The 14,355-nt window shown below is 29.7% G+C and overlaps 2 protein-coding genes across 2 annotated transcripts; both read left to right on the top strand.

Annotated features, from left to right (window-relative positions):
* The first annotated feature begins 2,086 nt into the window (after positions 1-2,086).
* LOC114388031 lies at positions 2,087-2,431 on the top strand. Its single transcript, XM_028348371.1, has one exon. It carries the CDS (start codon positions 2,087-2,089, stop codon positions 2,429-2,431), a length of 345 nt encoding a protein of 114 aa, XP_028204172.1.
* A 7,542-nt stretch (positions 2,432-9,973) lies between these two features.
* Positions 9,974-11,285, top strand: LOC114387396 (transcription repressor OFP14). Its single transcript, XM_028347578.1, has one exon. It carries the CDS (start codon positions 10,232-10,234, stop codon positions 10,979-10,981), a length of 750 nt encoding a protein of 249 aa, XP_028203379.1. The 5' UTR covers positions 9,974-10,231; the 3' UTR covers positions 10,982-11,285.
* Positions 11,286-14,355: the final 3,070 nt, after the last annotated feature.

Here is a 14,355-nt window from a genome sequence, read left to right as displayed (position 1 = left end):
TAGGGCTATCAATTTCTGCTTAGTTATATAGGTAGTAACTTACATACATTTGGTCCAATTTAAATAAACTTCTCTTATTAGTTAGTAGCTGAGAAATAGAAAAGAAAGAAGACATAAAAGAAAATTAATAAAAATAAAACAGTGAGAGTAGACACGAAAAAACTATTAATTTGATCCTTAAGGAGTTAATGTCAAGGACTTTTCAACACTTAAAGGATTATTTTGTAGTATAATTTCTAATGTTCGAGGAACTGCTTATATAATTTATTTACTTTTCTTAGAGATGAAATTGATGGCACCGACCAATATTGATTTATCTTAGATCTTTTACTAAACCAAAAGAACTTTGTGGGAAAAAAAATCAAATTAGAAGCGAAACAAAGAATAAAGTAAAAAAATTAAATTGTTTGAATGAATAAAAATTAAAAAAATTCTTCTTATTTAAATGAGTGGAAGAGTAAGTGAAAATTTGAAAAATGCTTAATAACAAAAGCATCTTTTATATATATATATATATATATATATATATATATATATATATATATATTAATTTAAAAATTGAACTTAACTTTACAAAAATAAAGATTTCTTACTGTATTACTTTTTCAAACATAAACTATTTATAATTTATTCATTTATTTATTATGCTACAAAAAATATTTAAATTTCAAGGAATTAAAAAAAAAATCCTTCCTCACTTTCCCCTTATTGAGGGGAGAATTTATTGGTCTGGGTCAAAAAACCATTTCTCTTTTTTTTTTTCCTCAAACAAATAATAGAAAAAACTTAATACTTTTATTCTATCTCTTTTTTCTTTATTTTATTTTGAATATAGAAGAAGTAAGTGTATGATTAGTCAGTCACTTGTTCAAACTTAAAAGTTGTTACACATATTACGTAAAAAAATATAAAAGAAACAGTTCTGAGAAATTATAAACATCCGTTAATAAATTCTATTTTAACAAAAAGAGTCAAATACATTAATAAAATAAAAAAAGAGCCAAATACACAACAAGAACTCAAAGATGTAAAAAGTTATCTTTGACGGAATGTTTAATTGTTTATAACACATCGTGAGACGTCAATATGACTAAGCTATATGTATTGTCTTTTAGTGAGGACATGCCATGGATCGAGTTTGCATTTAAAATCTCACCCAAAATTTTCACTACTAGACTGCCATTAATTGATCAGTTGTTGCCTATTTAAAACAACAGTTTTTTCATAGATGATGAGGATTTATTCCATAATTATCTAAATAGTCAGTACTTTCTTCCGCATAATTTATTGCACAAACGTTATCAACCTTCTTTGTTTCAACGGTAAAAAAAGAGAGTCAATTTTCATCCTTTCCAATAAAAAAACACACATTTTCTTGTAAATATATTTATATTAACTTAAATGTAAATCTTAAGCAAAATAAACATCTTAACCACATTTAATGTTGAGAATTAAGTTCACTAAATCAATTTTACCAAATTTTAAACCATACAATCCTTTTATTTTTATTTTAGTTCAAAAAAAATTCTCACACATTTCAATAGTAATTATTTTAAGACAAATGCTAATTAGTATTTTTAGTACATTAATTAAGAAATTAATATATATATATATATATATATATATATATATATATTAAAATGCGTAAAATTAGTTACCCATAACTTTTGTTATGCTGTCATCTGATTTCTACCTTAAATACTACTATTTTCTTTTAGTTATTTAATTAATGTCCTAATGAGACAGCTTAGCCAAACCCTTATTTTAATTATTCTATTTAGCATTAAATTATCGTCAAGAAAATCTTATGCTAAGGGAAACGGACAGTACATATATATAATGGACACAGACCAATTTCAAAAAGTCATAAATTGAAATTTCAGTTTCTGACAGACCCTAAGAATTTTTTGATATTGCAAGATTGTATCATTCCCCAGTCTTTATGTTCATCCTTTTCCATTATAAGTTCTGGTGCGAGGGCTCATTGTACAACTTTTCTCTGTGCATGCACTTAAAAACATCTTAGTAGATTGCCCCTAGAGGCATAAACCATTTTATATGCTTCCAATTTTCTCTGTTCTATACCATGAACCTTGAAAATTGTCACTGTGTTGATAACACAAACAGCAGCAGATGGTCAAGTTATGTGAGAATTTTCTGCACTCCTTTTGTGTGTGTTGATAATTTGATGACAAAATTGAAGATGCCAAGTTGGAGAACGTTTTGGAGGAAGATCAAGTGGGAAAAGAGGAGGTTATTCAGCTCTTCACCCGCAGTTCATGTCCAATATGATCCTAGCTCCTACTCACAGAACTTCGATGATGGCTATTCCACCGACCCTGATAACCTTTCTCGCTCATTCTCAGCTCGATTTGCAGTCCCCTCCAAGATTTTTGACAAGAGTGAAATGGTGTGCAATGGTGATAAATGATTAATGAGAGCAACATGGTGTAATTTTTTTTCCTAGTTCTTTTGGACTCTATTTTATTTTTCCTAGCTATGAATATGATGTTGTATATAGTTTTGGACATCTTGTTAATCTCCTTGACTTAGATGTTATAGTAGAAGTGATTTTCTTAAGATGTCTTCACTTCTTTTTCTATGTGATCTGCTTTTATTCTTCATGTATAGTTTATCAACTTTCTTTCCAATTCTGGATATGCCATTTTTGAGTCAGGTTGCTGTCAGTCCAAGTGCCTCAAACTGTCATTAAACAAGTAATCAGATTCAGAAGTTCGTGAGTAGAGCTTTAGTATTTATATTTTATATATTATTGTTTGCTTAATAATAGAAGGATTGCCAATAATTATAATTTATACTAAATAAAAAGCACATTTAACCTTCAAATGGAGTTTATATTATTTTCTGTTCAGTTGTAGTGTGATAATATTAAATGTTTCCATTCAATATCTTACAAGGAACGTGCCTTTGTGGTTGAGGTTGAGGACTAAAGTCTTCATTTCTCCTCTGTGGTCTAATCTTGCAAGACAAAGACAAAATAGAATATGATGTTTATCGTGCACAAAATCCCTATATTGTTGATCATATGTCTAAAGGTCCTGTACTTGCTAATCTTTCTGGATCACTATGTCTGGCGAAGTAGAAAAGCAGTAACTGCAGGACCCATGTGTGCTGTGAACATGGACTAGTGTAAGTGTCATTCAAACCTTTTTCCCTTGTCTTGAGGTTATTTCTTCTTGCCTTTATTTTTTCGCTAATGCTTCTTCTTGTGCCAGAAATAAACTGCATTAAGCAGTCTGAATTGTTATGATGGTTCCACTACTACCAGCGTTAATCTTATATAGGAAGTAGGCTAGAAACTACTCCAGAGAGTAACAAAACATAAATAGAAATAGCAGAAGTTATTGGAGCATTTAGTTATCTTTTTCAGTCCTAATTCACCATCCCATCCCTTTTGTATCACCATATGCACATCACTATCACCTAAAGGTTTCAGACCTGTGTGGCGGGGCTCATGGAATTTAATGATTGTCCTTGTGCTATTCATATTTCGGACCAAACTGTCCTATGCAATTATTAATGTCTGCAGCACTCTACAGTGCAGCCGTTCATAAGGGTCCAAGTTAGAGACAGAACTTAACTTGAATGCTCCATTAATTCACTATCTTTCTGCTTCTAATTGACACACTCAAATTGCAGCCCCGTAAAATTAGGTGCAAGAAAAGCACAATAGCTTAGTAACATAAATAATATGTAACAGCAAACCTTGTCGTTTTGGTTCACATGTAGAGATGTATGTGACTATAGTTGGCAGCTTCGGGGGCTCATCCTCTACCTACAATAGTTGGCAGCAGCACCAGAATTAACATGATTCCTGACATTGTGGAAATAGGACCAAACTTTGTCTTTGTCACTTGAACCAAATACTTATTACGGTGGTATTGGCATGCTTAAAGTTAAATGCCATCCCATCATTATGGAAATTTTAAGCAAAATCAACATGACTTTCTAATGCCACTGACACTATACATTATTTTATACTACAAGTTGTGTTTTATGTATTCTTGTTTAGTAAAGAGAATAATTATATTATCAGGAATTATTTGACTTCGATTTGAGATCTTATGGGTATCATTATTCTCAAGATTTTTTTTTATGTTTTAATCTAATAATAGATCTCATTTTAATATTTTTAATAATTTTTTTAGGTCCTGCAAGGGACCCATCTTTTCATATTTATTTACAATTTATTTTAAAATATTAATTATATAATTTTTAACTAGGAAACAAAATTAATTCAAAAATAGAAAAAAAAATTAAGAATTAAAATATTTATTCATCAAGATTATTTATTAATAATTAAATAGTATCATCAACAATGGCTAATTTTTACTGGTTGATTTTTGTATAAATCTGGTTTTTGTAACAACCAACTTTTATGTAATGGCTAATTTTTACGGGCTAATTTTTAAGGTTATTTTTTGTAATAACTATTTTTTAACAACTAATTTAAATTACGAATTAACAACTCAGTTACATAATCAAAAACAAACTTCAACATTCAACTAATTGAGCATGTATTACAACATAACAACCGATAACTTAACATAAACTACTAAACTAATTAAAAACAAACTTAAATACATAACTAATTAATGATAACTTAGACATAAAAATTAACTTATAAACTTCTTAAAACTATAATCACAGGTGATTTTGTGATTCTTGAGTTGATTTTCAATTATGTTAGTCATGTCTTTTATAAGAATATCGTATATCTTTACAACATTATCGAACGTCATTGTCTTTGCTATTTGTTTTTGGACAACATTTATTTTCTTTATTTATTTTTCAATGTCAGACAAGTTGACAATCGGTGTAAAAGAAGATGTTTCTTCCCCTTTCATCTTCCTTTTGACCACCTTTTGTCCCATTAGGCGAGCGAGTACTATAGGGGTGTCATTTTTGGAAACCTCATTCGATGTCTTTAAATTAGATGATGATGAGTAATTTTAATTTTCATTCATCTTTGTTCTTTTTGAAGGAACTTATTTGTATTATTCTAACCATCTAGGTTGATTTTTTAATAGCCGCCATGCATGCTCCAAAGTGAAATTCTCTTTTTTGTCTTCCTTCCAAATAACATATGCATTAACCATGACATTGTTCTTGTATAATTGTTTTTCTTCATAGCAACTGCTTGCTTGTAATAACCATTGAACTTTAAATGACATTGTGAAATTTTGGTCATCAAGATTTCAATTGATTGTTGAATCTTTCGCTTATATTGTCACAATATGTGTTGTAAATTTCTACCATCCTTTTCCAAAAAGCCTTTAATTTTTTACCATGACCGACTATTGAATTGAGTGAGGCATTAAGCCAGGAATGACTGAGAAGTTTATCTTCAATTGAAAAAAAATAGTTGTGTGCCATTTTCTTCTTTGTAGAAATCCCTCCTCCTTTCTCTACTGTAATACTTTCTCACCCAATTTAGGTAGAAAATTGTGGAAATTATATATCAACTTCTTTATTTGAAGGAGTTTGAGCACGATTAGAACTATTGGGAGGCTTACAGAACGTGGTGGAGGTGTTTTGTGACATTAAAGAAAACATTTGAGAACTTTGAGAATTTTTGATAGAAATGGATTGATTATAAGTTACCGGTAGTGATAGTGGTAACAAGTAGGGAATGAAATAAGGAGGAATTTGAGAATTTTCCCTCATTAATGGAGGTGATAGTGACAAGCAAAGGAACAACAGAAGAGGATGTTACAGATTTTTGTTAGAGGAGATTGTTGATAATTTTACAACAAATTCATATAAGTTTGTCAATTAAATTGATTTGGATCCATTTGACAAGGAATAAATAAAACAAGATTTAAAATTGAAATTGGAAAATTTGAGAATAACAATGGGAATAAGAATAAAAATATGAAAAATGTGTGGAAATTGCTTCCCACAATGACCCAATTTATAGGATTCATGTATAATTCTATTTCTAAAATCTTTTGATGTGAAAAGTAACTACACAATACTAATAATAAGTTTGCAAATGCAATTGTATTAAAAAAAATTCAATCAACATTCATTGAAACACCTTCTCTCCCTCCCCCCTCTTCCTCCCTTAGTATTTCTTTTGTTCCCCCTCCCCCTCCCACTCTCCTCTGTTTTCTTTCTCCCTTCCTTCTTTGCTCTCACCCTCTACTCCCTTTCTCCTCTTTTTCCTTTCTCATTCCTTCTCCGCCTCCACTCTCTATTCCCTTACTTCTCTCTTTTTCTCTTATGCCTCCCCCTTTACCCTCATCCTTCTTCCCCCAATGTGTTGTGCCCCCTCCCCCTCTCCTTTTTTTTTTTTTTGTTTTCCTTTCTTCTCCGCCCCCACCCTTTCCTCCCTCTAAATGACCTTGCATAGAGGCAGATTTGGTGGTCCTTCATCCAATTATGCCTTCAAATCAGTGCCAACCAAATGTCGTCACAAGCTCGAAGAAGAAGACAGTGATGCCGACACAACTTGAACGAATGGATTCAAAGACAAGCATCTCCAAGTCTATTTTTTTAATTGTTGATGATTTTTGTTCAATTTAGGGTTGAGATCTATTGTTGTTGTTGTGTATCTGGTTGTTCTTCTCCTTAAAGCTTCATTTTTTTCTATTATTAGTTGATGCTTCCCGTGTAATGTTGTGGAGAGAGATAAAGTAAAAAAATCAATTTTTTTAAATGGATGCAATTCTTCTACCCGTACTGATCCACTTGAAGATTCAACATCCTGCTGTAGTAATGAATCTTAGCAAGATCAAATCTTGATATTAAAATCTTCTTGCAAGATCCCTTATTAGAGATGCTCTAGAGCCTTGACTAATTATCAACCGACCCAATAAAAAGGAAACACCTGTCAACTATCTGATTATAATTTTTTAATTGATTGCAATCGAAACCAAGGTCACTTAACAGGTGTCAAAATTGAGGGATTCGGAGGATGAGTCGAAGGCTAAATCATTTTTCATTTGACTATTATCACTGCAATGGAGAAGTATAATGGAAATTTAGAAGTGATAAGTAATAAGTTGAATTTTCAACTGGTCCTAACCAGATTTTTACGCCCAAAAAATAGAAATCAACCAATCAAATTTCACATAAATGAAATTCATGGTTTTTCGTTAGATTCGACTAATTTAGATATTTGGCATAACATTTTGCATTTTATGATTATAACAGAAGAAACAACATTTTTTTTGTCAAAGAAGAAATAACAATAATGTAGATCTTGGTTTGCAGTATGCCCACATCAGTAATTAACATTAGTTCCACGGACCAAACTAAATAATATTCAAGTAATTGTTTTAAAAATATATAAGAAAACTCTAAATGAAAAATAAAGCATTTATCGTCCAAGACAATGAAAGAAATTAAATATTTAATTTTAAAATAATCTTAGGTCTTTAATAAAGAAAAATGTTAGTTGTGAAACCAAAAAAGAGTACTAGTTATATTTAATTAATACCATAAATCACTCGCAAACAAGCCAATCAAATAATATAAAACTAGCAGTTACTAATTAAGGTGGTTCACAAAAACGTTATTGATATTGCCAATATTGTGCATGAACTACATTTTATGACCCTTTTTCTAACCCCTTTTTTAAGAAACATTTCTGCTTACATTATTTTTTTTATATATTCTTTTGTCAAATTTAAGAAAAAAATGTTACATAAACATAAACTTATTTAGGTATATGTGTAAACTGAATTTTTATATGTTATTGTTTTTAAATTGCTCTTAAGGTTGACCTAAGCAATTTAGTGACATCAGTTATAGTTCATAATTAAAAATGACTTGTCTGAAACTCTGAATATTCCAATATTTTTAATACAATTGGTTCAACGCAATTTTTAATAGTCATGTTACTAATAAAAAGTGCTAACTAACATAAATATATATATATATATATATTTGCAGTAAAAAAATACATTTAGTTGTTGTAAAAAAGACATATATATTTAGTTAATATTGAATTTAAATGAAAATATGCTTTAAAGAAAAATAATTAGAAGTTCTATTAATGCAAAAAATATTAATAACAGTTCTCTATTGTGCTACGTATTTTGGTTAAAATGTAACATCAAATACAAAATTAATGCAGTACAGCACGTTAGCACCACCTTTAATTTGCAGTGTGTGTAGATATCACGTATGAAAGAATTATAATGACCTCAGCTCATGTTACCGCTTATCATGCTTTATATTTTTTTAGAAAAAACTTACCTATAGACTTTGGTATCCTCAAGTAGTAGTGACGATTCGGGCTAATTATATATAGTTTCAGTGATGTAATTGAATAATATTTCCTCAACCCAGAACTGAGGAAGCAGATAGTGGCATGGTAATAACCATGATTAGCATTTTTCATTAATTTTAAATTAATTAGAAGAGGCAGTGATCGAATACAATTCATTATTTTTCCGTAAACCTGTATTAAAGAATTGAGAGAACTTCACTGCTGCATGCTTCGTGCTCTGACCTTAGGATCGCCGAATTCAGTTCGTCCTGGTTGAGCTTCGCATGCTTTGGACCAGTGATGTGAAAGTAATTTTATATAATTAAGATTATCAATAATTCTTTAAATTATTGTATAATTATCTCCTATTAAAAACAATAAACTAGTGATAAAAAATTAATAATTAAAGACTTAAGCATATTTAATATTTTAAATAATTAAAAGAATTATTAAATTCATTTTCTTATTATGATTTCTTTATTCTTGGTTTTGCACCACCAAAAAAAAAAAAAAAAACATTTCCATGAAGTTCCCCACCCAATTTGCATATTCACCGGCTAACGACTAATGGTCCACAATTGAATGCAATAAATGATAGACGTGATTGACTAAAACTTAAATTAAATATGCTGAATAGAGCCTTAAATCAAGGCAATAATTAATGAAATAAAAATCGTACTGTGTTTTTTAAAGGAAATAAATCATATGTTAAAAAAGTTAAAATATTAATTATTCAGATATTATTTATTTTAGAGTAACATTCATATTAAAATGTAGACGACGATGTTTATTGAGACTTCCAGTCTACAAAAATGAAATAGTAGTTAAAATTGATTCTTGCTATCAAGAGCTAATTGGTTAAGGAATTAACAATAGAATTTTTTTTTATTGAAAAATATGTCTAAAGTGTATTAAAAAATATGATGGGATATATTAATGTTTTATTAAGTAGATTGACTTTATAATGTTATAAAAAAAATTAAAAATTGCTAGATATTTTATTAAATAAATTTAATTTAAAAGTATAATATATTTCTTTAAATTATAGTTAAATATTGAATATGATAGTATATAATTCTCAAATATCCAACTTATTTAAAATTAGGCTTACATGATCATTTAATTAATATCAAGATCTTCAAAAGTTAGTTAGATTAATAAAACTGAGTGTACATACATTGAAGAAAACAATTTTACCAATATTGATCCCGGCCTCCTGGCTTCACTATATATTTTCCTATTTTTAAAATAAGGATATAATTTAAAAAATAATAATTACTGTACAGCCTTAAAATTTTAAAATTGTAGATAAATACAAAAAAAAAAATTCTTCATAAAAGACAATTAACTTTAAAATTATAAAAAATAAAAGCATTTTTGTCCGTATATATTGATTTAATATAGTCTCAAATTAACTCGAACTAAAAACATTTAAATTTCACGAAGAAAGAAAAAAGGAGTTAAAGACACAGAAACGTTATTATTATAGAACTAAATTCAACATCAATGCTCATTTGCGAGTTTTTTTTTTAAAGTTTGAAATTAATATTAGCCAATAGTATTAATTAAGGCAAACGGATTCAAAGTTTAAACGGCCTCTTAAACATATTAAGCAGGTAATATATATCTCTCTCTTGGGAGTTCACAGTATCAATAACTATATTTTCCTTCCAAAATAAATATGGTTCTTATTTCTACCACTAGCCTCAAAAGAGACAATGACCACACAATGTCTGCCATACTTTCTGAAGTCCAAAGTTCACACAAATGGTAAAAAGATCATGATTACGGTCAAGAAATTGGCGTCAAAAAATATATAATAGTTTTGAATTGGATTTGGCAAGAAGCATGATTCTCAAGCAAGTCCATGCGTTTCACCAAATTCTCCCCTAACCAAATTCATTTTAATTGACCCCTCCTTCATTCCCATGTCCCTTTATGTATAAATCCCCAATTTCCCATTAGCTAGCTATTGACAAGAACCAAGCAAGCATGCCCAAGAAAATTCGAGATTACCTCTTCAAAATAAAAAACCCTCGCCCTCAAGTCCGGTTACCCTCTAAGAACTGGATTCTCTCTGGCTGCAAGCATCCTAGGACCCCTTCCTTTGCCTTATACAGTGGTAGAAACCAATCTCATCATAATCCTGTTCTCAACAACAATAACAATAACGATGCTGCCACCTTAGCAGACGTTGATCGTTTCCTCATGGAGAATTTCAAGTCTCTATACCTCAAAGACGAACATGATCATCAAAACCACGACCAAGAAATTACAACGCCACGTGATCTTCCTGGCTCGACCCGATTCTTTGTGAAGCCTGCAGGGTTCTCTGGGTCCCTAGTGGAGGATGCTTTCACAAGTGACGAAGCAGCATCAATCTCAACAATCAACGATGTTTCATCTTCAAATTCTTATGAGAAGGAGGCTCTTCCGGATAATAGCATCGCTTTATTGACGCGCTCGACCAGCCCCTACGAGGACTTCAAGCGCTCCATGCAAGAAATGGTGAACAACCATGAAAGCGTGGTTGATTGGGATTTCATGGAGGAGCTCTTGTTTTGTTACCTTAACCTCAATGAGAAGAAATCGCACAAGTTCATTCTCAGTGCTTTCGTCGATCTCATCACCGTCATGCGTCGGAACTCGGAGACACCTTCCAACAACCCACAGAGCGTTCGAACCGTTAGGAGTCATCGTGGGACCAGAAATGTTACGTTAGAATTTGGGTCCTCCTCCTAGTCCTATATAGTAACAACAAACCATTAAAATTTATGTACTAGTCATTATTATGTGATGTCATTCCCATACAAAGGTCCAATGGGGGTTATCCTTCTAAGAGTAAGAAAAACTAGCTCTTCTTCCAAAACCATGCCAAAAACTAAAAAAAAGAACATGGGACGAGGTTGATGAAAGATCATGTGTTTTAATTTTGAGTTGACTTTTATTTTCCGGGGTTTTTCTCCCCGGGCATCACATGCACTAAGGTGTACCATATGATTTTGTGTTTTTTTATCAACAATGAGCACTTTTGTTAATCGCTTAAGCATTGTGTTATTGTCTTTTTGAGAGAGATGTTATTGTTATATTGATGTAAAATTGTCTATAATATATATTAGGAAGAAATTGTGATTCAAATTTTATTACCAATAAAAAAAACAATAGTTAACATTTATTAATAAAAAATCATCATCATTATTATTATTTAATTTCTATGCATATTAATGTAAAAAATACTATAAATCAATCATAAATCGTTTAATTATTATGAAGATCACCAAACTTATTCTACATAAAAATTTGTAATTCAATCATAATATAAAATCAATTTGACTTGAATAGAATGATACAATATTTGATAAAATAACGAAATTATTGGTCCATATAACACAAACTATAGAGCTTACCATATATACTTAATCCATTCTTTATATACATCACTTTATTTCAGCTTCATTTAGGTAAAACAATTCTAAATTCATTCAATTGTTATACTATATTTTCTTTCTTTACAGAATGACATGATTTTTTTTATATTCTCTCTTTCTTATCGCTATATAGTCATATTACTCTTATTTTATGACATTTTATAAACTTTTATATCAAGTCAATTTTTTCTATAATTCATTGTCTAATTACAAAAAAATATTTATCTTTTTACACTATTTTAATTAATATTTAATTTCATTCAACCAACATTCATCATAATAAAATATTTACAAATAATTATCAAAATAAAAATAAAACAGACAAGTACATATTAAGTTATATTATATCTCACAGTTTTAATATTGTATGGACATATGTAAATGTACATGAAATGTAAAAAAAATATAAAATTGAAAAACATTTAACTAAAATATTTTATTCTTAATAAATATTATAAATTGAAAAACATCTTTAGTGGTATGTGAGCTGTGTAAAGTAAATTATCTTTTAAAACTAGCAAGACAAATAATATCAAAGTTTTCATAAGGAACCAATTGAGATTAATATTTACCAATTGGTTTATGGGCCAGCACAAAGGCCAATCGTCCAATACGAATAAATTGGCCAATTGAGATCCGAGGCATTTGTTTTTGTTTTACCCCAAAGTAACTTCACTTCGTCATGAATGCAAAGTTGCTCCCGAGATCCCAGGCCTGCATGCTAATAAATATCAGGTAAGCTTATACCCAAGATACTCATATGATATCATCATAAAAACTGCAGACTATAAGATTGATTCAGTTCAGAATAAGTCTAGTGAACACTAAATATCAACCAGGATAGTCCACAGAATCATGCATATTTCTCCCGCTTGACCACAATCCCCAACTTGATAGGAAACAAAAACTCTGAGGAAGTGCAAGTGACAAGTCAATACCAAATAAACCGTACATCAATAGAAAATGATAGATCAATCATCTGCAAACTTCATTATAAAAAGAATAAATCTTCCTGAATATATAAAATGACCTGTAAGATGTTCTTTTCAATTCTTGAATTACTTGACGGATCTGAATGTGAGTGCGTGAAGCATATACAATTGTAGAAAATCTTGAGGACTCAGTTTGTGACAATGAAACCTCATTTTTACCTTCTAACCTGTTGTCAGTCTGCATGCTCACACCAGTTGTGAAACTACCCAAACTCTTCCGCCATGCTACGGTAGCACAGAGAAGACATAGTGTTTTTCCAGTTCCTGTGGGACTCTCCAATCATTACATTTCTGCGCCAAAACACATATAAAATTGCACAATGCATATCCATAGCACAATAAATTGAGTATCACTAATAATCAATCACAATCTAAATGGTGAGAAAACAGATGCCATAGGTGAATCCTTGTTTTGGAGGACAATGGTAAGGCATTGAGCATTTGAAAACAAAACTAAAGTAAACAACAGCAGATAATGACTTCAAATCTAAAAGGTACAAACAGTCATAAATAGTGGCAATGTCATGTCATAACTATGCCAGATACATATCCATGTCAAATATTACCTAGACACTTGAAACATTTTTATAATTAGATAATTTTTTTTAATCTTGATGTTTATAATGATTTATGATTTATACTCATTTTTAAACATGAATTCTCTCGTTCGTGTCCTATAAATTTTTAAATTTGTTGTATCATATCCATACCCCGTATGCTGCGCTTCCTCGACAAGAAGCTATAATCTACTATAGCATTCGATTTGATGATAAACCGTGCATCTAATGAAGAGATACAAATCTATGACAGAACCACATCATTATCAAATTACCCAGTAACAAGTAATAACATTAACCTTGCGGTATCACTTCCAATTGAACGATCCAAAGGCAAGTTTATAATTGCAATGTCAAAAACTCAAGAGCTGTCTCTTCCGCGACTCTCACTAATTGGCAATTGAAATTTGAAACAACTCCAAATCATACTCCGGTAATTGAAAAGAAAATACAACAACTGAAATAGATTCTAAATTGCTACCAAAGCGGTTGGGGGTAGCGGAAGGGACTAGTCTCGCACAACGACATTTGATTCCTCGCTGATACTATTTAGTCCAAAAAAATTATACCTGCGGGAAACCAAAGAAAAAAGATTAAAAATGGTTACCTCCTGAAGTAATAAAATTCATTCAAATTTATATATTTTTTAATTTTTAATATCATAATAGTTTTTATATATTATAAAAAATCTCAATTAAATACCGATGAAGTTTATTATATTCCTTAAAAAATATTTATCTTATTAAATATCATAAGATTTATTTTTTATTAAAAATCTTGATTGAATATTTAAAAAAAATTAAAATTTTTAGAATCCTAATTGAATACGCCGTGCAGAAAAAAAATTGAATACACCTCTAATTAAAAATGGGCAAATACTTACAAATTAATTTAATGTAGTAATATTTATTGGTCCAAATTGTTTTATGATTTAATTTAATAGAGATTGCATAGAAACTATCATTTTAGTCCATGCATTGCACATGCTAAATTTTTATTTTATAAAAATAAATTTTAAATATATAAATTATATTTAATTAAAATATGTAATTAATGAATATATTTGTACTTTTAAATTTATGATAAATAATTTATATTATGATATATTATTATTTTTAATTATTGATCATTTTAAAAAA

Source organism: Glycine soja, chromosome 15, assembly GCF_004193775.1.
Source record: "Glycine soja cultivar W05 chromosome 15, ASM419377v2, whole genome shotgun sequence".
Taxonomy (NCBI): domain Eukaryota; kingdom Viridiplantae; phylum Streptophyta; class Magnoliopsida; order Fabales; family Fabaceae; genus Glycine; species Glycine soja.
This window is presented reverse-complemented; position numbering and strand designations above follow the sequence as displayed.